General features: G+C 43.7%; 1 protein-coding gene across 2 annotated transcripts in view; it reads left to right on the forward strand.

The window, feature by feature from the left end:
- The window catches only part of cttnbp2 (cortactin binding protein 2), a 71,075-nt gene that overhangs the window by 20,613 nt on the left and 24,685 nt on the right, over positions 1–25,777 (forward strand). For both annotated transcript variants that reach the window (XR_005051992.1, XM_036979261.1), the window contains exon 3: positions 22,408–22,635. Coding sequence is in view for 1 of the 2 variants with exons in the window: in XM_036979261.1 (XP_036835156.1) it covers positions 22,408–22,635 (228 nt within the window). In the remaining variant the exon portion in view is untranslated. The remainder of the gene's footprint in view (positions 1–22,407; positions 22,636–25,777) is intronic.

Here is a 25,777-nt window from a genome sequence, read left to right on the forward strand (position 1 = left end):
TTTTGTGTTACTGTCTGAATTTAAAATGGATTAAATTTAGATTTTTTTGTCTCTCACTGGCCTACAAACAATACCCCATAATGTCACCAGTTTTTCATAATTTGTCAAAATGAACTTAAAATGAAAAGCTGAAATGTCTTGAGTCTAACTAAGCCTAAATACCCCCAGGAGTAAAAATGTGCTTAACAAATAGCATAAGCTGCATGGACTTTTGTTTGCAATAATAGTATTTAACATGATTTCTGAATGGCTACCTCATCTCTGTACCCCACACACACAATTTATCCGTAAGGTTGAGCAGTGAATTTCAAACACAGATTCAACCTCAAAGACCAGGGAGGTTTTCCAATGCCTCGCAGAGAAGGGAACCTATTGGTAGATGGTGTATCAATACACCCAGTCACTGCAAAGATACAGGTGTCCTTGCTAACTCAGTTGCCGGAGAGGAAGGAAAGCGCTCAGGAATTTCACCATGAGGCCAAGGGTAACGTTAAACCGTTTTAATGGATGTTGTCGGAGAACTGTTGTTACTCCAAAATAGTAACCTAAATGCGAGTGAAAAGGAAGCATGTATAGAAGAAAACTATTTCAAAACATGCATCCTGTTTGGAACAGGGCACTAAAGTAATGCTGCAAAAAAACGTGTCAAGCAATGAAATGTTGTCCTGAATACAAATAGTTTTGTTTGGGGCAAAATGAAGATGGGAGATGAATTCACCTTTTCAGCAGGATAATAACCTAAAACACAAGGCCAAATCTACATTGGAGTTGCTTACCAAGAAGACTGTGAATGTTCCTGAGTGGCCGAGTTACAGTTTTAACCTATATCTGCTTTAAAAACTATGGCAAGACTTGGTTGTCTAGCAATGATAAACAACCAATTTGACAGAGCTTGAAGAATTTAGAAAAGAGTAATGGGCAAGTATTGTACAGTCCAGGTGTGCAAAGCTCTTAGAGACTTACCCAGAAAGGCTTGCATCTAATGGCTGCCAAAGGTGATTCTAGCATGTATTGACTCAGGTGTGTGAATACTTATGAAAATGATTGATTTCTGTGTTTAATTTGCAATAAATGTGCAGACATTGATAAGAACATGTTTTCACTTTGTCATTTTGGGATATTGAGTGTAGATGGGGGGGGGAGAAAAGATTCCATTTAGATTTCAGGTTGTAACATAACAAAATGTGGTCAAGGGGTATGAATACTTTCTGAAGGCTGTGTGTGTGTGTGTGAATATAGAGTTGAAGTCGGAAGTTTACATTACACTAAATTGACTGCCTTTTTTAAAAAGCTTTGAAAATTATGTAATGGCTTTAGAAGCATCTGATAGACCTCCAATTGACCCAAATTATGTCAATTAGCCTATCTGTGGATGTATTCCAAGGGCTACCTTCAAACTCCGTGCCTCTTTGCTTGACATTATGGGAAAATCAAAAGAAATCAGCCAAGACCTCAGAAAATACATTGTAGACCTCCACAAGTCTGGTTCATTCTTGAAAGTGCATTTGGAAATTGCTCCCATCTGTACAAACAATAGTACTCAAGTAAAAACACCATGGGACCACGCAGCCGTCATACCGCTCAGGAAGAAGACTCGTTCTGTCTCCTAGAGATTAATATACTTTGGTGCGAAAAGTGCAAATCAATCCCAGAACAACTGAAAATGACCTTGTGAAGATGCTGGAAGAAACAGGTACAAAAGTATCTATATCCACAGTAAAACGAGTCCTATGTCGACAACCTGAAAGGCCGCTCAGCAAGGAAGAAGCCACTGCTCCAAAACCGCTGTAAAAAAAGCCAGACTACGGTTTGCAACTGCACATGGGGACAAAGATCATACTTTTTGGTGAAATGTCCTCTGGTCTGATGAAACAAAAATAGAACTGTTTGGCCATAATGACCATTATTATGTTTGGAGGAAAAAGGGGGAGGCTTGCAAGCCGAAGAACATCATCCCAACCGTGAATCGCGGGGGTTGCAGCAGCATGTTGTGGGGGTGCTTTGCTGCAGGATGGACTGGTGCGCTTCAGAAAATAGATGGCATCATGAAGGAGGAAAATGATGTGGATATATTGAAGCAACATCTCAAGACATCAGTCAGCAAGTTAAAGCTTGGTCGCAAATGGGTCTTCCAAATGGACAATGACCCCAAGGATACTTCAAAGTTGTGGCAAAATGGCTTAAGAACAACAAAGTCAAGGTATTGGAGTGGCCATCGCAAAGCTCTGACCTCAATCCTATAGAACATTTGTGGGCAGAACTGAAAGTGTGTGCGAGCAAGGAGGCCTACAAACCTGACTCAGTTACACCAGCTCTGTCAGGAGGAATGGGCCAAAATTCACCCAACTTATTGTGGGAAGCTTGTGGAAGGCTACCCGGAACGTTTGACCCAGGTTAAACAATTTAAAGGCAATGCTACCAAATACTAATTGAGTGTTTGTAAACTTCTGACCCACTGGGAATGTGATGAAATAAATAAAAGTTTAAATAAACCATTCTCTCTACTATTATTCTGACATTTCACGTTCTTAAAATAAAGTGGTGGTCCTAACTGACCTAAGACAGGGACATTTTATTAGGATTAAATGTCAGAAATTGTGAAACTGAGTTTAAATGTATTTGGCTAAGGCGTATGTATGTATGTATGTGTGTGTGTGTGTGTATGTATGTATGTATATATATATATGTGTGTGTGTGTGTGTGTCGATATATTGTCCAAAATAATGTTGCGATGTGTAACTATCAATTTATTCCCTCATCACTACTTTCATCCCTGTTGTACTCTCATTCTTTCTCTGTTATCATCTCTTATTGAAGAGTGTGGAATAGCTCTGAGCACAGGGCCATGGTTTCCGATCGATGACTAGGCATCTGCGTGAGGAGAAGGGCCTGCCAGTGTGTGTGTGTTTGTCTGTTCCTCTTGGATATAATTAATTGAGATGTCTCCCACAGACTTTAGTAAGAGTAATTACGATGAATAATAGGGTATTAGACTAGAGGAAGGTTAATGACAATGAATAATGACAAAGAATATGATGACTTGTCATTCACCACATTTCAATTTCATCATTCCATTACAATTGAAAGAATGATTAACTAACTAAAAGGTGGTTAAATAATTAATCCTACAACAAAGCAATTCACAAACCGCAGAGACACTGGCCAGCAGAGACACTGGCCAGCACTGCCACAGACCCCAGACCCCAATGACTACTTAGATAGAAGTTCTATCGTCACCGTGTCAGCAGAAATGCGACTGAGGCCAGCCACAATGGAAATAAACCTTCAGGCTCGGTGTTAATCCTCCATAATTGTTACGTTCATGTTAATGTCGCCTCCAGCTGGAGCGTCTTTATATGCATTTGAATGATCATATGAATTAAATCAATCAGTCCATGGGAGCCGTGGGGACGTGACTGGAGCTGTTGGAATGGGAAACGCCAAGTGTGTGTGTGTTTGTGTGAGAGAGCGAGAGAGGCTGAGGATTGAGGAAGGGCCGGGATGTGATGGGAAGAGAGCGGTGTTTTAAGTGCTGCTGTGTCTGTGCTGTATAAGGCCTGGCTGGCTTTCATTTGGACTGGTGCCCTGTGCCTCCCCCAACAGCAGACAGTAACCCCACTACAGCCCTCTCAATGAGACACTCCATACTGGACGGTGACACCTGGCTGCTGTCTGTTTTTATTAAAGATATGTAGACATAGATCACCGCCATTACTGGCTTCCCAGGCAGTGGTCAGTAAAGCTATAGAGTTCGCTGCAACAATTCAAGGCAAGGGCTTAGCAATGTTAACGTAAGCCTTTTTAAAAAATATTTAATCGGGAGGACTTGCCCTATCCATCCCGGTAAACTGTTTCCTAGTTTAACTATGCATGTGTGTGTGTTCAGTTTCATATCCACGGAAATTCAGAAACTGTCTGTAATAAAACAACCAAATGAGGTTGTTCTCCTCTTTATCTCTGTCTCAGTACAGTCCTGCCTTGAGGCTGCGGCTAGGGGTCGTCTGGTTTGTGAGGAGAGGAGGTCTCGGCGACTGTCTTGTCGTTATACAGAAACAGCTTTGTCCTATAGGAGAGGATAGCAGAGGAGAGCTGCTCTTCTCAACACTGGCTCTTCTGTTGTCCCGCTCGTGGTTACACTACTGTTAGCACTGCCCTCCTACCTGCTGTCAGGGGACACGGGGCTACCTACCTTTTTTAGGTCCCCACATTTTGAACCTGGTTAGGTCTCCTTAGTGTGACGGGGGGGGGGGGATAGTCGGATAGCTCCGGTCTTCGAGGGGCCATTGGTGTCGCACGTTTGCCCTCTATTCCTCTACAGTAAAATGCCAACGCAAGTCAGCGTCATTCACAAGTTACTTCAATTCCATAAGGACTTTCCTGGCCCGTTACAGGCCTCTTCTGTTCCATTCTACTCCCAACATTACTTAACCACCCACCTCATCTCATTAATGGCCGCATAGTGTCTTTACAGCCTCCCCTCAATCCCTCCTCCATTTGATAGGTTTGGGTTGGTGGCAATATTCCCAGGCAGGGGACTTTAATTCAATCTGAAAGGAGGTGGTTGTTTTTAAAGGATGCAGAGCGCTTTGGGGTCGTTACAGTGTGGGCTTATTTTATTGGAACCCGCGGTATGTACACTGAGCTTCTGGGGAAGAGGAAGGCGAAAGCTGCATGGTTTAGGGAGAGGGGGGGGGGGGGGGGGGGGGTGTATTGAAGGTTTTTGGAAGGGGGTCTCTGAAGCGGGCGGGTGGGTTATGTACCCAGGGCGGTCCACTGTGTGTGTATTGAAGCGGGTGGGTTATGTACCCAGGGCGGTCCGCTGTGTGTGTATTGAAGCGGGTGGGTTATGTACCCAGGGCGGTCCGCTGTGTGTGTGTTGAAGCGGGTGGGTTATGTATGTATTGAAGCGGGTGGGTTATGTACCCAGGGCAGTCCGCTGTGTGGGTATTGAAGCGGGTGGGTTATGTACCCAGGGCGGTCCGCTGTGTGTGTATTGAAGCGGGTGGGTTATGTATGTATTGAAGCGGGTGGGTTATGTACCCAGGGCAGTCCGCTGTGTGTGTATTGAAGCGGGTGGGTTATGTACCCAGGGCGGTCCGCTGTGTGTGTATTGAAGCGGGTGGGTTATGTATGTATTGAAGCGGGTGGGTTATGTACCCAGGGCAGTCCGCTGTGTGGGTATTGAAGCGGGTGGGTTATGTACCCAGGGCGGTCCGCTGTGTGTGTGTATTGAAGCGGGTGGGTTATGTACCCAGGGAGGTCCGCTGTGTGGGTATTGAAGCGGGTGGGTTATGTACCCAGGGCGGTCCGCTGTGTGTGTATTGAAGCGGGTGGGTTATGTACCCAGGGAGGTCCGCTGTGTGGGTATTGAAGCGGGTGGGTTATGTACCCAGGGCGGTCCGCTGTGTGTGTTTAAAGGAAACCAGGGCTGTCAGTCTGTATTTGGCGTAAATGCATGGTGATGGGCGGAAACATAGCTTCCTTGCGGTTTTTGGGGTTAAGAGACCAGAGGCAAATCAGCCCACTCAGACACACGCACAAACACCCTCACATGAACACACACACACACTTTTTGAGGAGGTCCGCTTGACCTTCAGCCCTGTGCGACCTCCAGTGAATGAGTTAGTGGTTGTTAGTTAGTTAGCCAACATGAGTTTGATTGCGTGATGAACAGTGTGTGGTTGACGTGATCTAGGAGGCCCCTGTCCAGACTGACCATTAAAGGGAGGACAGTAGCGGGTGACCGAAATATATTTTGTGACTTATGATTTCCCGTGGTAGCGAATTCAGTTTGGTAACAGAATTAAGAGTTTTAATCACTTAATAATTAACAAACAAAATTCATATCAGTAAAATGACGACAACGAATTGATAGGTCTACCTTTTACTTGTTACTTCGGTGAACTTTCGTTATCCTCTCTCCTCATGAGGGAGAGAAATTAGAAAATATCTTAAAGATATGTGGGTTTTTGGTCAGTATTTCTTAAACTTACAGAAGGTAAACAATTTCTCCAAAATAAAATATACAGTAAGTGTTGATATTAGTTGGCAGGTGTCTTTACGTCAACTTTTATTGTGTTTTGATGTATTTCTGATACCATTTTAAGACTTTTTCTGGTAGATGTTTTCTAAGACCCATTTTCCATCTATTTATCGTGAAATCAAAGCCTCTTTATTTATGATTAGGTCACTTTTTTTTTTACATGGAAAATGGTTGAAAATGTATCTATGCCCAAAATATAGACTCTGAACTTTCATTTCACACCCAAATTGATGTGCTCATGGGCCCTTTTTAGATGGAAATGCCCCGGTGTGGTAATGGACTTGTTGAAGGGTCAACAGCCTCCGTCTCTCGCTCTCTCTCTCTCCTCTCTCACTCACTCACTCACTCACACACACACACACACACACACACACACACACACACACACACACACACACACACACACACACACACACACACACAGAGTTCATTTGATTGAGTGGCCGGCCTCGCACTCAAGCGCTACACACACACACCAAATGAGGTGTAGATGTGTTTGTGCACAAGTGAATTGCATTGTCACCTTGTGCTGTACATTGCCAGTGCCCCGCCACTCTACAACAAGTGCTAAAACCACAGCGGCCATTTTATCTCCTGGGACTGAAAGCAGCAGAGTAGTGCTGGTAGAGTGGGGTTCATTAAATATCTGCTGTGCAAGACTCTAGGCCATGGTATTTGTCATTGGATGGTAGGCCCTGCTAAAGTTCTCACTCTAGTCATATGGTTTATTACTCTGCCAACCTCCAAACAACCCCTTCTCTTTCTCTCTCTTTCTTTCTTGCTTTCCCCCCCTTCTCTCTCTCTCTGCCTGTCCTTTCTTCCCCAACCACCCCCGTTTCTGTCACTCTCTCCCTCGATTCCCCCTCCACTTCTCTCCACCTCCCTTCCCTGGCATGTTTTAAGTAGTATTTCCTCAGGTCTGTGTGTTGGTGCTGCTGCTTCTATTCAATGTGCTTTTCTAACTGCTCCCCTGTGTATTCAGGACAGTCTATTCAGGGGTCTGTCACCGTCTCTCACACTCTCTTCCCTTAGTCACCATTCCCTATTTTCATTGGCTAGCCATGGGGGAGCAATGACCTTTGCCACCCACTCTTATTGGTCGGTCCTCAGTTACGCTTGGGGTGTTTGGGTGTAGGGTGACTCGAGCTGCATTCAGAATGAGTGGCCTGGTATAATTTTTTGCCAATTTGTGATATGGGATTACGTTTTGGAATGCATTCAAAATGGTACCCTATCCCCTACATAATGCACTACTTTTGTCACACTTCAGTTCAGACCCACCCACATATTGTGCTTGAACATAATGTTCCATCTTATTTGTGTTAAGGATGCGCATCTCTCCCTTTCAAGACGATTTGATACGTATCTAGATACACAGGCTCCGATACAATACAGGAACGATACATTTCGGTTTGAAACAATTCGGTGCGATTCCATTTGATTAGAGGAACGAATCGACGTGTTTCGTTCTGATGCGATACGGTTCGACACGCAAACATTTGCTGAGTGTATATATTCATTTTCTTTTCTAAAATGTCAAATCTTGTGAGCTCAGCGTCTCTGAGCTGGATCTATCTAAGCTGACTTGTCTTTGTGTGCGTACAAATGATGTGTGTATGTGGGTACCTGAGCTGAGCCATAGCGGGGTGGTAGATGCCCAGTCTCCCTTATCAGATTGGGGGGGGTGCAGGTAATGCATGCTTTGTGATCTGAAATCACCATCACCCACTAATTAACTTGTCATTTTTGCAGATTAGAAGTGTTTGAGCTAGTAGTGTATCGGCATTTATATTTCAAAAAAAAAAATAGCATGACAAAGCAAATGAATATATAGCACAACTTTGGATTTCACCCAGTCTCAAAATTTAATTGTTTTGACCGCTTGGATTTTGACCGCTTGCATAAACTCCTGTAACCCAATTTTGCAAGCTCTGATATTGCTCATATTTTTTTATATAAGTAGGCAGTTGTCTGCCCTACATACACACTCATAGATAATTAGGATATCTTAATGCATATTGGAAATATAGACCTGGGAAACATATATTTAGAAAAGGAATACTTTCACCAAATTACCAAAAAAGGATTCTTTAAACTTTACATCACCAAATTATCCCATTAGGTAAACCATTTACAGTATTAAATTGCCTATTGTAGAATAAAGGTAACCTTTCACGTTGAACAGCTTCAGTGCTGTTCTTTGTTTACACCCATTTAGCATCGTTCACACCCGCTAATGCCTTACGTTGCTGACCAGACCGGACACGCCGCGTGCGCTGCAAAATAAATTTAGAAATCCATTTTATTCAATTATTGCACCCACACTGCTCGCGCGCGCCAACGAGCGTCTGCTTTGCCAATTGCAAAAATAAAAGTAATTCCTATTTCTGACGCAGATCGCGCTGCAATTCCTGCCTCTCTCATCTTCTCATTGGTTTATAGAAGCAGGCACCCACGTGCCATCTCCTCATTGGTTATACCCACATGGGTGATTGAAAGACAAACTGTTTTGCCGGTCGCCATGGTAATACTATGAAAGTTTAGATGCCAATCACCATATAAGTTCAAAGATGAAAAAACCCTGGAAGGAGGAGAGATGACTAGAAACAATTCGGTTGACCGTTTTATGTGTGGATTAATTGTCATCCCTCTCAACTATACAATTGTTCAATTCCTGTCTGCTGCAGATTTTCATTCTCCCAAGTCGTCCTATAATAATGTGGAGTTATATTATTGTTATATCTCTGTGTACATTTAAGGGCCAGACGTGCTGCCCTGTTCTGAGCCAATTGTAATTTTCTTAAGTCCCTCTGTGGCACCTGACCACACGACTGGACAGTAGTCCAGGTGTGACAAAACTAGGGCCTGTAGGACCTGCCTTGTTGATAATGTTGTTAAGTTCCTTGCTCAGAACATGAGAACATATGAAAGCTGGTGGTTCCTTTTCACATGAGTCTTCAATATTTCCAGGTAAGAAGTTTTAGGTTGTAGTTATTATAGGAATTATAGGACTATTTCCCTCTATACCATTTGTATTTCATTAACCTTTGACTATTGGATGTTCTTATAGGCACTTTAGTATTGCCAGTGTAACAGTATAGCTTCCGTCCCTCTCCTCGCCCCTACCTGGGCTCGAACCAGGAACACATCGACAACAGCCACCCTTGAAGCATCGTTACCCATGCAGAGCAAGGGAAACAACTACTCCAAGTCTCAGGGCGAGTGATGTTTGAAACGCTATTAGCGCTCACCCCGCTAACTAGCTAGCCATTTCACATCGGTTATTTTATTTATTTTACCTTTATTTAACTAGGCAAGTCAGTTAAGAACAAATTTTTATTTTAAATGACGGCCTAGGAACAGTGGGTTAACTGCCTGATAAGGGGCAGAACGACAGACTTGTACCTTGTCAGCTCGGGGGTTTGAACTTGCAACCTTCCGGTTACTAGTCCAACGCTCTAACCACTAGCCTACCCTGCCTAATCTCGGGAGTTGATAGGATTGAAGTCATAAACAGCGCAATGCTTTAAGCATTGCGAAGAGCTGCTGGCAAAACGTACAAAAGTGCTTTTTGAATGAATGCTTACGAGCCTGCTGGTGCCTACCATCGCTCAGTTAGACTGCTCAAATCATAGACTTAATTATAACATAACATTATAACATAATAACACACAGAAATACGAGCCTTAGGTCATTTAATATGGTCGAATCTGGAAACTATCATATCAAACAAAACGTTTATCATTCAGTGAAATACGGAACCGTTCCAATGTTCCATATTTGATTTAACGGGTGGCGTCCATAAGTCTAAATATTCCTGTTACATTACACAACCTTCAATGTTATGTCATAATATGTCATTACGTAAAATTCTGGCAAATTAGTTCGCAACGAGCCAGGTGGCCCAAACTGTTGCATATACCCTGACTCTGCGTGCAATGAACGCAAGAGAAGTGACACATTTTCACCTAGTTAATATTGCCTGCTAACCTGGATTTCTTTTAGCCAAATATGCAGGTTTAAAAATACATACTTCTGTGTATTGGTTTTAAGAAACGCATTGATATTTATGGTTAGGTACAGTCGTGCAACGATTGTGCGTTTTTCGCAAATGCGCTTTTGTTAAATCATCCACTGTTTGGCGAAGTTCGCTGTCTTTGTTAGGAAGAAATAGTCTTCACACAGTTTTCAGTGAGCCAGGCGGCCCAAACTGCTGCATATACCCTGACTCTTTTGCAAGAGAAGTGACACCATTCTTCCTAGTTAAAGAAATTAATGTTAGCAGGCAATATTAACTAAATATGCAGGATTAAAAATATATACTTGTGTATTGATTTTAAGAAAGGCATTGATGTTTATGGTTAGGTACATGTTGGAGCAACGACAGTCCTTTTTCGCGAATGCCACCGCATCGATTATATGCAACGCAGGACACGCTAGATAAACTAGTAATATCATCAACCATGTGTAGTTAACTAGTGATTATGATTGTTTTTTTATAAGCTAAGTTTAATGCTAGCTAGCAACTTACCTTGGCTTTTTACTGCCTTCGCGTAACAGGCAGGCTCCTCGTGGAGTGCAATGTAATCAGGTGGTTAGAGCGTTGGACTAGTTAACTGTAAGGTTGCAAGATTGAATCCCCGAGCTGAGAAGGTAAAAATCTTGTCGTTCTGCCCCTGAACAAGGCAGTTAACCCACCGTTCCTAGTCATTGAAAATAAGAATGTGTTCTTAACTGACTTGCCTAGTTAAATAAAGGTGTAAAAAATATATATATATATATACACATACACATACACAGTGGGGCAAAAAAGTATTTAGTCAGCCACCAATTGTGCAAGTTCTCCCACTTAAAAAGATGAGGCCTGTAATTTTCATCATAGGTACACTATGACAGACAAAATGAGAAAAAAAAATCCAGAAAATCACATTGTAGGATTTTTAATGAATTTGTTTGCAAATTGCTTGTTTGTAGGTATATAATAAATCGGCCAAATCAGTGTCCAAAAATACTGATTTCCGATTGTTATGAAAACTTGAAATCGGCCCTAATTAATCGGCCATACCGATTAATCGGTCGACCTCTAGACCAGACCCCAACTTTGAAATGTAAAGAATAGATACCATTTGAGTGTGTAGCACATCAATCACAGGAGGTTGGTGGCAACTTAATTGGGGAAGACGGGCTCGTGGTAATGAGTGGAACAAATATATCAAACGCGTGGTTTCCATGTGTTGGATGCCATTCCAGCCATTATTATGAGTGACGTTGGTAGAGTTTAAATACCTGCTCGGTTTAAATATCACAGTGTAATTGTCTTTAGGTCAGCTTTTTTTTTAAAGTTATGACATTTGTGTTTCTTTACGTAATATGTAATTGTACTGTGTGTGTGTCTATAGTTTTGTTCAATGGTGTGTTAGTGTACGTAAGTTGTTTTGTCTGGAACATTGCCCCCCCCCTGCTGCTGTCAGACAAGTTCTCTTGAAAATAAATGTTATCTCAATGAGAAAAACCTGTATAAATAAAGGTTGAATAAAATAAAAAATGTAATAAATAGAGCCCTCCTCTTCTCAGCCACCTCCAATGACGTCGGTGCCATACCATAGCCTTATTTATGCATTGACATTTTGGGATTCCCCTTTTGGCACAAGCCTTCATATAGCCTAAATGAGCACATTCTATTCAATTCACCCATTAGCCACATGAGTATTCGGTTTGCGATTGGTTTTGACGGAGAGAGCACTCATACCTGCTGGGTTGTTCTTGTTAGCCTAGCGCTGTTGGCATCTGGGGCCTGTAAATGCCATTGTAGTGGGACCGAATTAGCCACTCGCACGTTCCCTGCCTGCCTGGCCTGCTGCTCGGCTGGTTATATAAGAGTGGCTTGGTTTGTCCCTAGCGGTGGAGGCTCAACACCAGCTAACGGCTAATGTAAATGTAATGTCACTGACTGTTCCTCTGCTGTCACGTCACCCTGAGGCAAGGCACACACATTTCAGTAGGATAGACTCTAAGCAAACATGCTGTGACAGAGAGAGAGAGAGCGAGCGGGGGGGGGGACTTAGAGGCATAGAGAGAGACTGAGAAATGAAGAATGTTGTGAAGAATGGATGGGGTGACATGGATGGAAATGGAGAGCTGGAGACGGAGCGAGTGAGGAGGGATGGAGAGTGTAGCTAAAAAACGTCTATTCCAAAATGGCAATACCATTTAGAATGGCTCCATTGTGGTGCAGCTGTATACTGTAGTAGAATATGACACACAGATAGAAAGGGGGTAGACTGGCCAGCCACTTTGAAGCTTCAAACAGCGTTCGAAACGTCAATCTTTTCTCAAAGGCTATCTGCAGGTGCAGTTGGTATGCTCTGCTATAGGTTTAAGTGCTGTTGTAGATCCAAGGAGGATGTGCTCAGACATGATGTATTAGTTGTTAGTTGAAAGACTTGATCCAATCCGACGCTACTGTTGCTGACACATTCCTATTGAGCAACACTTAAAAACATGAACAGATTCTACTTGTCTACCCATGTGTGAAAATCTCTGTTAAATCAGCCTTATATTCTCCACTGTTTCCATTTACAGACCCCTGAGTCACTCCTTAAACAAATCTCCCTTTCCTGTTCTCTCGCTCTCTCTCTCTCGCTCTTTCTCTCTCCTGGTCTCTTTTCTCTCTCTCTCTGTCAGGCATGTGCTGGTAAATGTTCATGTGTTTATTGATCCCTCCAGCAAAGTGAAATCCCTCTTGCTCACTCTCGCGCTCTCTCGACTCAAAAGGCAGATCTGTTTCTATGTTACAGTAAGCTACCCAACATACTGGAAATGAGAAGAGATCATCATTTGATTCATGCTGTATGTGTGTGTCCGTGTCTCTCTCTTATCTAGATCATTATATTATTCCCATACTGTTTTTCTAGTTGGCAAATTAGTGGATGACCTGTCTCTCTCTTGTTAGTAGAGCACAGACTGTGATGTGCACATGCACCCCCCTCCATTCACCTTCCCTCTCATTGCCCAACTAATCATCGGTCTTGCTGTACATTTGAATCCATCTCCTATGATCCTTCGGGAAGCCCAGGTCTTTTCATATGGATATTTGTCTCCCACAAGGCATTGCAGCACAGTGAAGGGTACGCTCCACCCCACCCCACCCGAGAAGAAAAGGAATAGAGAGACGATCAGGATGAGTCACTCTTCTCTTTCGTTCTCTTTATCTCTCCACCCTCTCCCTTCCATGAGGGAGGGATGGCCTCACCATATTGAACATATGGTAAATGGATCTCTAGTATTGTTCGTGTTACATGGGATAAAAAGGAAAAGACTGGTATGAGAAGTGCATGTATGGTTGAAAGACCTTTTCATTGAAGCAGGTACACTTCTTTGGTGGTACTTTTTGACAGTTCAGAGGAGTAGGTTTAGGTGTTTTTTGTTGTTGTTGACGCGTCATGTCTTATGGTTGTTGATGTGAGGTGGGGTTCAGGGGCGGCAGGGTAGCCTAGTGGTTAGAGCGTTGGACTAGTAACCGGACGGTTGCAAGTTCAAACCCTTGAGCTGACGAGGTACAAATCTGTTGTTCTGCTCCTGAACAGGCAGTTCCTAGGCCGTCATTGAAAATAAGAATTTGTTCTTAACTGACTTGCCTTGTTAAATAAAGGATATATATATATAAAAATAAATAAATCGTAGTGCCTGGGTGGGTGTGACAGAAGGGAGAGAGAGCTGGGGGACCCCCAGGACCCATACTGCCCCACACACACTCTGGCCAGTATTCCAGTAAAGCCTCCAATATCCCAGATATTGGATCTCTAGAGAACATAAATGTAGATAGCCTATCACGGCTTTATCCTCAGTCATAATATATTCCGTTTTTCGTCACTAAGCTGATTCACTTTTTTTATATATATATATTTTTTTTTAACCTTTATTTAACTAGGCAAGTCAGTTAAGAACAAATTCTTATTTTCAATGACGGCCTATTTTCAATGACGGCCTGTCGTTCTGCCCCTGTTCAGGGGCAGAACGACAGATTTGTACCTTGTCAGCTCGGGGGTTTGAACTTGCAACCTTCCGGTTACTAGTCCAACGCTCTAACCACTAGGCTACCCGATTTGTGTATATATATATATATATATATATATATAACACACCTTTATTTAACTAGGCAAGTCAGTTAAGAACAAATTCTTATTTTCAATGACTTAAATTAGGTGTTTTAGTGAATGAGAACAGTATTGCCAGTCGTGTGTGTGTGTGTGTGCATGTGAATATCAAAGGCAGGATCTTTAGATGGGCAGCTTTGAGGCAGAACTCTTGCATTCAGACATGATTTTTTGTTAATGACCCAAAAGCGTTCTTTTCCCCTGGTTCTTGCAAAGAACAAGCTAGTGTGTGTGTGAGAAGAGAGGCAAGGGAGAAGGCCCCGTGGAAGTCTTTAAATACCACAAAGAGCTCGCTGTGTCTGATTTAAACGGTCCTACACACACCCATACACAGTCGACAAAAGCCTCTCTCATGGCTGACCTTTCGACCTTGGCCCCTGCCGCATATGATTCCAAACGGCCATTATTCCGGAGTCCTTGATGGCAGAATTTCCCAATCCCAGTGTTGTCCTTCTGTCTGCCTGCTAAAAAAAAAAATATATATATATATATTCCCCTGGCCCCACCATCACACAAACCCACCCTAGTAGCCATGTAACTAGTCTACTAATTCCCCTCAGCTTAACTCATCCTATCTCGCAACAGGCGAGCATTAGCAGCAATAGCGTCAGTTTGTTTAGCCAGGGGTTGGAGGTGTATGGGGCCGTGGTCGGACCATGGTGGGCGATGTTGATCTGGAGCCCCTGTGGCTGAAATGAGGAACTTGTGGAGCTGTCGACGTATTGACCAAGCTGTCATTGCACGGGTGAGGTAGCACATAGAAATGTAACATGTAGAGGTGATGACGCGATTCTTTATTGCTACGTAACAGAGACGTCTCTGTTCTACATAATGCATTTCTATCGGCCTCTTGGAGTTTTATCTGGGAGAGCAGCAGAGCACCAGACAATAGCTGAGTGTCAATATTAGTAAGGGCCTTCCTTGCCTTTCAAAGTTTAATCATTTTTCTTTGAGTTGTAGAGGAAAAGATAACATGTACATTTATTAAATCCTTCTAGATTTAGGTAGCCTTTCCCCTCTGCACACACACACATATATATATATATATATATATATATATATATATATATATATATATATATATATATATATATATATATATATATATATATATATATACACGTTTTTTTTACCCTGTAGCTGTTAGAGATATTGATTTATGCATTATGGCCAGATTGACACTGCCTCTAATGTAAAATTCAGATTGTCATGAATACACAATTAATGGGGCTTTGAATAAAATATGATCCTTTTTCTCCAGACGAGCTTTGAGTGCTCTCTTTTTCTCTCTTTCACTCTCACTTTATTTTATCACACCCGCTTCCTTCCGCTGCCACTCTCTTGCTCTCGCTGCCACTCTGTCTTACTCTCTCCCCTATCCCTCTCTCTCCCTTCCCCCTCTCTCGCCCTCTCTCCCTCCCTCCCTTCCCCTCTCTCTCTCTCTCCCTCCCTCCCTTCCCCTCTCTCCCCTCTTCTCCTCTCTCTCTCACCCCTCTCTCTCTCTCTCCTCCTCCTGACTGTGCTGTTTCTCTGGCTGCGTTCCCTGAACCCTCTCACCCAGCTATGCATGCCTGTAAAGGTCGATGCTAATAATACTGACTGGGGCCTTAGTATACACACAGCACTGGCAGTAAATATACTCTGATGTTACTGCAGTCTTACTGGTGAATAAAACACTATGAATATTGAAATACTCTGTTAGTAGTAGGGCTACATGGATACACTCTGAAATAGACTGCCTATACTGTTATAACTTTCAGTACAGTACTGTGCCACATGCATGCATGCATGCATACATACATACATACATACATACATACATACATACTAGAGGTCGACCGATTTAATTAGGGCCGATTTCAAGTTTTCATAACAATCGGTAATCGGCATTTTTGGACACCGATCATGGCCGGTTACATTGCGCTCCATGAGGAGACTGCATGGCAGGCTGACTACCTGTGCAGCAAGGAGCCAAGGTAAGGTGCTAGCTAGCATGAAACACATCTTATAAAAAACAATCAATCTTAACATAATCACTAGTTAACTACTCATGGTTGATGATATTACTAGTTTAACTAGCTTGTCCTGCGTTGCATATAAACAATGCGGTGCCTGTTACTTTATCATCGAATCACAGCCTACTTCCCAAACGGGTGATTTAACAAGCGCATTCATGAAAAAAGCACTGTTGTTGCACCAATTTGTACCTAACCATAAACATCCACACCTTTAAAATCAATACACTAGTATATATTTTTAAACCTGCATATTTAGTTAATATTGCCTGCTAACTTTCTTTTAACTAGGGACATTTTGTCACTTCTCTTGCGTTCTGTGCAAAAGAGTCAGGGTATATGCAGCAGTTTGGGCCGCCTGGCTCGTTGAGAACTGTGTGACGACTATTTCTTCCTAACATAGACAGCCAACTTCACCAAACGGGGGATGTTTTAACAAAAGAGCATTTGCGAAAAAAGCACATTCGTCTAAGGTGTATGTAAACTTCTACATACATACATACATACATACATACATACATACATCATGGGGAGTGTTAAACACTGGCTCTGCTAGGAAATACCACAGGCATGCAGGAATATCCTCCCGCAGTCAAAACAGCTGATCTTGGACATAATAAAACACACCTTATCCTTAAGCACATCAGGGAGCAAAACTATTGTCCCCCTGTACAACTTTCCATCAACAAATCTCCCCCGGCTGTCAATTCCACACTAATAATATTTTTTCCTAAGCATATTGTTTCCCAGTGTACAATGTACTTACAGTATCGGGGAGGTATTTAAGTATCCATTCTAAATGACACTACAGCCATAACAGCACATTTGTTTTCAGCATTTGTCAAAGGACCTCCAGTAGAGGAGCCTCTTCCTGCCCACCCCCGACCTCTTCCTGCTCACCAGGAAATAGATAGCTTTTCCATTTCCTACAGGACTTATTAGATTCTTATTCCTGATTCACACTATAGGGCCGACCCTATGGTGTAGTGTGACGCGGTCTTGTTTTGTGCACTGTCCTCTTCCAAATGTTCCAACCTGCACGTATACAAAGATGTCAACCTTGCCCTGTTCCTTAAAAAGTATACTTATTAACCACAGAAAGCATTTATTAAGCACTTATAAATCATTAATTAACCGTAGAAAGGGTCTGCCTCTGGTTATCTGCAGGTCATGTGACACTTACTAGCCTGTGCTGGTCTGGCCACCCTGAGGTAGCCATGTCCTCTCCAGTGTAAATATTATTGGATGGATACACCCCCCCTTCCCCTCCGGAAATAAACGCTGGTTACAGATGCCATCTCTCTCACAGGGAGCCACGGGCTGTTTTTATTTGTTGAGGTAAACAGAATTTTCCGCTTGTTAGTTACTTAACGTGCCCTAGAGTTGTCCTCTAAGAGCTCTGTATTCAGTAGAGTGTACTGGCATCAAAACACGGAGTATCGTAGAGTAGAATGCCCATGTATTTACCTGCCAACAACTGGCCACATCTATCCTCTTTTATACAATCCAGATGAGTAGTCAGAGTAGGGCTGGACGGGATACCATATTTTACGAAATACCTGTATTGATGCACGGACCGCTTTGTTTTTTACTTCACTTTTTTTATATACGGGTTTTTGAATGTTTTGGTGTATTATTGAATGTGATACGCCGCGTGTAAAGTCCAACTCTCTCCGTTCTCTCTCTCTCTCCATGCCGCTTTCCACACAGACCAAGCCCCGCCCCCTGTCACTCAAGGAGCGCATTTGTAGTTCCTCCACCACGAGACGCTTGCGTTCAGTCTCTGCGTTGTTAATGCAGCACATGCGGTAATGTTGACGACAACGATGGCGTTTTCACTTAGCTTCTTAATAGAAGTCCACTAGCGTTTTTATAATTACACCATTAGTTTGTTTCTTACATCTGGAAACCACTAGTTTGTCTTAGTAGGTTGGGTCTAAATATTGTTAGACGCTAATTCTAGTCGCTAATGCTAATCGCCAGCTAGCTATTAATTGTACTGAGTCAGAGCGAACGTAACTAATCAAATTTAATTATAAAGCCCTTCTTACATCAGCTGATATCTCAAAGTGCTGTACAGAAACTCAGCCTAAAACCCCAAACAGCAAGCAATGCAGGTGTAGAAGCACGGTGGCTAGGAAAAACTCCCTAGAAAGGCCAAAACCTAGGAAGAAACCTAGAGGAACCAGGCTATAAGGGGTTGCCAGTCCTCTTCTGGCTGTGCCGGATGGAGATTATAACAGAACATGGCCAAGATGTTCAAATGTTCATAAATGACCAGCATGGTCAAATAATAATAATCACAGTGCCATATAGCCTGATAATACCAGTGATGGTGTAGACCTACATCTGCATAATTTTTTGTTTAACAGTATCTTCTAAATCAAAGGAATACGCGAAGCAAGAATATGTTAGCTACATGAAGTAGTTAAGAGAAAACATTCAATGTATATAAAGATTATAGGGTGCCCTAGGAACAATTGTCAACACTTTGGTTTCTACTCTGTCACAATAACTCCTCCCTGGCATTTTCATTTGTAATGTCAAAACACTGCATTTAAAGTACCCAATATTATATTCTAACTATAGAATTAGAATAATCATTCGATTTCCATGATTCCAACAGTTCACCCAAGCGTTATGCTCTAAATCACAAGTCAAAGTCAAATTGCAAGGTTTGGTTCAAAATAAGGCCTAGATTGTTTCGTGCAGCCCTGCGTGGGAATTCTCAATGAGCGCAGGGAAATGCAGACGTTTCTGAAAATGCTGAAAATTTTGAAATATTTTGTCCATATCGCCCAGCCCTAAGTCAGTCTCCTAATAACCCTATGTTGAGACAGTATAAACGTCTGTCTGTCTGTGTGTGTGTGTGAGGTGGGGGTCTATGTATGGTAGATCCCCTGTAATTAGGGATGATATTTGTGAAAGCCCAGTGGAGAAGACCAGATGTCTGTGACCTCACTGCACCCTCCACATCCATACTGACTTACACATTAGGGAAAAGATCAGATGGGTATCAGATATGCAAAAGATCTGAATCGGGATGCCTTTGTAAATGCAGCCACACACACACACACACACTTCAATGTCCCACACCCAACTCTCTCTCGCTTGCTCTCCCCTCTTTCCTTCTTATTCATCTCTCATCCATAATCTCTCGCTCTCTCCCTTTCTGTGGTATGTTCACAGTTAACGGTCAGAGTAATGGGAGCTACCTTTGAATGTTTGGGGATCGCCATCAATCTCTACCCTGCTCCTACCCTCTGTGTGTGTGCTCGTGCGCGCATGTGTAGCAAGGCTATGCAGTAGTTTATTTATGTGTGTTCAAAGTATTCCTATTTAATGCACGTGTGCGTTCTGTGAATTTCATCTCCTTCTTTGGCGAAGCATCGGCCACAAGAGCACAGTAGCTAGCCACCCCCCAGGAACACATTCTGTGTCTGTTCTCTCACTTCTCTTTGTGTGTCTCTCTCTCTCTCTCTCTCTGTTTCTCACTCCCCTTCTGCTTGATTTCAAGACCAACTGTCATAAATTATTCCTTTTACCCTGTGCACACAGAACTCAATGTCCTGAACATTGAACACTGTGAATGTAGCACTGTAACACTGTAGAGGTAGCTTCATGTTCAGCCCTAGCCTAGGGGAGATCCCCCTTTCCTCTGAACAATGAAGGAATGTAGGGTTTCAGCTTCTCTCCAGGAATGTACAGTAGTGATTCGTCCTTAAAACTGTCCGTGTTTTACTATTTAGTTCCTTAACCAAGGGGTTTGGTTTGAAGTGGTTTATGACCTGTGAATCCTTTGGTCACTGGCTCGTGAGCTCAACGATCGTGTGGTCAATTATTACATGGTCAATGGTGTCCACAGTTGCCCGAAGGCCTAGATGATAATAATGGCTACAGTAGCTTAGCGTAGCTGCATTGGCTAACTGACACTTACTCATAGCAGTGCCTCAAATTCACCCACCGGTGCTCTTATGCCCAATAAAGACTCTTGCCTGATACCAAATTATGCCGGTGCATTAAAAAGTACTTAGGTGCCTGGGAATCTATCCCCAGTTATTGTCTTCCCATTGTCTTATCTACAGTGGGGCAAAAAAGTATTTAGTCAGCCACCAATTGTGCAAGTTCTCCCACTTAAAAAGATGAGAGGCCTGTAATTTTCATCATAGGTGCACTTCAACTATGATAGACAAAATGAGAAAAAAAATCCAGAAAATCACATTGTAGGACTTTTTTATGAATTTATTTGCAAATGATGGTGGAAAATAAGTATTTGGTCAATAACAAAAGCTTATCTCAATACTTTGTTATATACCCTTTGTTGGCAATGACAGAGGTCAAACGTTTTCTGTAAGTCATCACAAGGTTTTCACACATTGTTGCTGGTATTTTGTCCCATTCCTCCATGCAGATCTCCTCTAGAGCAGTGATGTTTTGGGGCTGTTGCTGGGCAACACAGACTTTCAACTCCCTCCAAAGATTTTCTATGGGGTTGAGATCTGGAGACTGGCTAGGCCACTCCAGGACCTTGAAATGCTTCTTATGAAGCCACTCCTTCGTTTCCCGGGCGGTGTGTTTGGGATCATTGTCATGCTGAAAGACCCAGCCACGTTTCATCTTCAATGCCCTTGCTGATGGAAGGAGGTTTTCACTCAAAATCTCACGATACATGGCCCCATTCATTCTTTCCTTTACACGGATCAGTCGTCCTGGTCCCTTTGCAGAAAAACAGCCTCAAAGCATGATGTTTCCACCCCCATGCTTCACAGTAGGTATGGTGTTCTTTGGATGCATCTCAGCATTCTTTGTCCTCCAAACACGACCGTATGACATTCTCCCAATCTTCTTCTGGATCATCCAAATGCTCTCTAGCAAACTTCAGACGGGCCTGGACATGTACTGGCTTAAGCAGGGGGACACGTCTGGCACTGCAGGATTTGAGTCCCTGGCGGTGTAGTGTGTTACTGATGGTAGGCTTTGTTACTTTGGTCCCAGCTCTCTGCAGGTCATTCACTATGTCCCCCCGTGTGGTTCTGGGATTTTTGCTCACCGTTCTTGTGATCATTTTGACGCCACGGGGTGAGATCTTGCGTGGAGCCCCAGATCGAGGGAGATTATCAGTGGTCTTGTATGTCTTCCATATCCTAATAATTGCTCCCACAGTTGATTTCTTCAAACCAAGCTGCTTACCTATTGCAGATTCAGTCTTCCCAGCCTGGTGCAGGTCTACAATTGTGTTTCTGGTGTCCTTTGACAGCTCTTTGGTCTTGGCCATAGTGGAGTTTGGAGTGTGACTGTTTGAGGTTGTGGACAGGTGTCTTTTATACTGATAACAAGTTCAAACAGGTGCCATTAATACAGGTAACGAGTGGAGGACAGAGGAGCCTCTTAAAGAAGAAGTTACAGGTCTGTGAGAGCTAGAAATCTTGCTTGTTTGTAGGTGACCAAATACTTACCACCATAATTTGCAAATAAATTCATTAAAAATCCTACAATATGATTGTCTGGATTTTTTACCTCATTTTGTCTGTCATAGTTGAAGTGTACCTATGATGAAAATTACAGGCCTCTCTCATCTTTTTAAGTGGGAGAACTTGCACAATTGGTGGCTGACTAAATACTTTTTTGCCCCACTGTATCTGCCCGTCTGTGTTACAACATCCCAGAATATTACTAACAGATTAAACACACCATTTCCCCTGCCTCTCGACTCCCAATGTAATCTAACAGACATCATGGCTCCTGTAGCAGTGAGTGGTTGGACAGGAGAGTGGAGCTTAGGAATTGGCCCACGCCAGAGAGGGCACAGTGGGCACAGCATGACCGTCTGGACTTGCCTTTCCCACGACCCGCGGTGCTGGGCTGAGCTAAGGCTGGCCAGAGTGCAAGTGAAGGGGCTGAGCTGAGACTGGGTCCCATCAATAACATGTATATGGGTCTAGGACAGGGGTGGACAGTTCTTAACTTGAAGAGACCCTGCGTGTGCAGGCAATTAGTAACACTTAGGACCACAGACATGCTAATCAATCCACTCGTATAGTAATCGTCAAACGTGTACCTAGCTAATACCCTTCGGCTTTTTAAGAATCGATTGGTTGTACAAATCAAATGGTCATAGACAGAGGAATCACAGAATTCCATCTGTCTGTCTCTCTCTCTCTCTCTCTCTTTATTTATTTATATCTCTCCGTAGGCGCGGCGGAAGGAGGTGTTCCTGCAGGAGCGTTACGGCCACTTCAGTCTGACCGACCCCTTCCTGGCCCTGCAGAGGGACTTTGACTGTGTCCCCGGGGGGGACAAGGAGCGCCGGCCTGTGGGCTCCAGCCCCATCGCAGTCCTGGAGGCTGTCATGGCCCACTGCAGGAAGATGCAGGAGAGGATGTCAGCTGAGCTGGAAGCTGCCGAGAGCAGGCAAAAGAGGGTAGGTTATGGGAGGCTATTTGTAGACAATACTATAATATGATAACTGTGTGTGTGTGTGTGAGATGCATTTGAAGTTGCTTTGCCATATTTGGTTAATGTCAAGTGTGTGAATGTGCGTGCGCGCGTCGGAGAGCAAGTGTATGTATCTGCTGTACATCTTACTGTCCCTGGACTATGTAGGACTACCTGTCTGATTTAAGTCCACCGTGGCCAGATGTGTTCCGTCTCCGTCCTGTTTCCCCTCTCTCTGTGTGCTATCCCAGCAGAGGTAGTGGGTGAGGGATGGAGTGGGTGAGCGTAAGGGTGTGTTTATGGGAGGTTTGCAGGGCGAGTGTGAGGGGAATGGTGTGCGTGGCAGTGTATAATTGTCTGAGGTTAGATAGAATGTTGGTGTGTGGAATGGGGCTTGCCTGGGAGGAAGGCTGGGGGGTGTATGTGAGAGAACTGCTCTCCTTGTCCTGTTCCTGAACCCTTCCACCAGTCACAGAGCCAGCGGAGACCCGAGATTCTCTCCAACCGGGCTTGTGTGGCTGGGGAGACACCTCTGTTAGCCAGCACTGTGCTGTGTGCTCCAGATAAGCAGTGAGACACAGCCAGCCAGCCAGCCAGGGGATGATGCGGAGAGAATGGAAGAAGGGGGGGAAGGTAGAGTAAGAGAGAGGTGATTGAGGAGTATTTAGAGGATCCACTTCCGTACTAGCTAATTCTATTGCAAAATGTTTTGCTACGGTGTGCCCTACTCGACATGACCCTGCTGTTTGCGTTTAGCCACTGAGACGCAATGAAACCTGCAGCCGCTCCATTTTGACTCAATGTCACTACAGCAGCACAGCATGGAGTCCAAAAAACTAGAAGCTCTTGGCTCATTTTCCCAATACCCCCTCCCTCCCACTCCTGGAATAAACCACCTCCCCCAACCTTCTGCCTTTGTCACGGTGACAGGCCACACGATTGTCTGGATGAAGCTAGCCATTTCATCTGCCACAAACCAGAACATGACAACGACGAGAACGCCAAACAAATCGTTTGCTCTGGTCTGTGAATAATAACATACTGGAACATAAACAAATACATGAGAAACAACTTTATTTATTTTTTTATCCTATCCCGTGTTCATGCCGACCCCCATACAAAGTCACGTTTTTCTGAGTCAGCCTCCTGAAATATGAATGGGTTTTAAAAGCCAGCTGAAAGGCCTGGTGCCATTCATCCGTGTGTAACACTCCGCTCACCTGCCTGGCAGAGTGCAAGGCTGTGTGTGTGTGTGTGTGTGTGTGTGTGTGTGTACTGGCATAATGCATTATGAATGAGTCATTAGGAACAGGGCAGGGTCCTTACTGACTTTGTGATGCCAGTGAGGTGTACACGCCGAGTGGACAATACAAGTAAATCAAATGGTCCTTTAGGGAGAATATAGACTCCACTCGAACAAGACCCGCATCCTAAATGGGAGAAATTAGTGTTTCCTCATGGCAACAGATCTCACCGTAGTACAAACGGCACAGTTGGAAGTGCTTCATTTCAATCGGATGTCATTCTGTTGCTATTCAAGCTTCATGCCGTAGGAGCTACTCGGCCTCATAGGAGTGACGTAACAGGGACTCAGTCGATCAGTCCGAGATGTGTGTTCGTTCCTGTGAGGATTTACAAGGGGTCGTGTTTGGGGGTGGGTAGCAGGCAGGCGTAGTGGATATCAGCCTCATTGTTTGGGCTCGTTAGAGCAGCGGGGCAGGCAATCGCCCGGAAAGCCCAGTTAAGCCTGTACCCTCGCTGCCAACGCACAGCTAACAATAGCAGCCACGCTCCAGATATAGTCGCCCGGGGTTGACAAGTCATCGAAATTCAATCAGATGTTTGAAACGTTAGATTCCATCGTCCATTTTTTCCCCCCGTGTGAGTGCCGTTCTTCCAATAACTGCTCCGCCGTGTGTGTGTGTGTGTGTGTGCTATTTTGCATATTGACTGTTTCTGTGTAAATTAGGTCTTTTGCTTTCTGAATTATGATTAAATCAATATTCTAAAAAGGAGGACTGTTATTGCTGAATTCAAACGGGTCTGTTTTGTATTTTGTGGTCTTCTAGGGAGAGACCGACAATACTGAGGTCATTTAAACATGACTATTTTCCACTGTTGTGTGAACATGGAGAGGAGGAAATGTTCCTCATTCTTGTTCAGTTAGTTGAGCACTACTATTCACCTTGTCCTTTTGAACATACAATGTCAGCTTGCAATTATTGCCAAGTGGTGTTTCCTGAAAGGTTTGTAGCTTTTCAAAATCATAGTAAATCCATTGTAGGCGTTGTCGTGTTTTCAAGTCTTTGGTTATCAGACCAGGTAGGTTCAGGAAATAGTTTCAACAAACGCAAGGAGCCTAGAGAGCACCTCCACAGTTCATAAAGTGAGCATATTGATTTCAGTGTGTTGGCGAGCTGAGCTCTCCACTCTGGGCGTGATTTGAGGGAGGCGCTTGTGTGTGTGTGTGTGTGTGTGTGTGTGAGTAAGGAGGGAGCAAAGTGAATGTACGTGCACCCTTGTGTATTGGATTAACGTTAAGGTGATGTGTGTGTGTGTGTGTGTGTGTGTGACGCAGGGCCTACGTGGTTTATGTGACATGCCGCAGATCTACTGTATGTCATGTGGCGGCGTGGGTGTGACATGCTGTACACCGAGCATACAAATCAACACCTACTCGTTCCGTGACACAGACTGACCAGGTTAAAGCTATGATCCCTTTATTGATGCCACTTGTTAAGGACTTTTTAAGCCTTGAGACGATTGATACATGCGTGTGTCTGCCATTCAGAGGGTGAATAGGCAAGACAAAAGGTTTAAGTGCCTTTGAACAGGGTATGGTAGTAGGTGCCAGGCGCACCGGTTTGTGTCAACAACTGCAACGCTGCTGGGTTTTTCACACTCAACAGTTTCCTGTTGTGTATCAAGAATGGTCCACCACCCCAAAGGACATCCAGCCAACTTAACACAACCGTAGGAAGCATTGGAGTCGACATGGGCCAGAATCCCTGTGGAACGCTTTCGACACCTTGTAGAGTCCACGCCTCGACGAATTAAGAATGTTCTGAGGGCAAAAGGGGGGTGCAACTCAATATTAGGAAGGTGTCCCTAATGTTTGCTATACTCTG

The sequence above is a fragment of the Oncorhynchus mykiss genome, chromosome 1, assembly GCF_013265735.2.
Source record: "Oncorhynchus mykiss isolate Arlee chromosome 1, USDA_OmykA_1.1, whole genome shotgun sequence".
Lineage (NCBI taxonomy): Eukaryota > Metazoa > Chordata > Actinopteri > Salmoniformes > Salmonidae > Oncorhynchus > Oncorhynchus mykiss.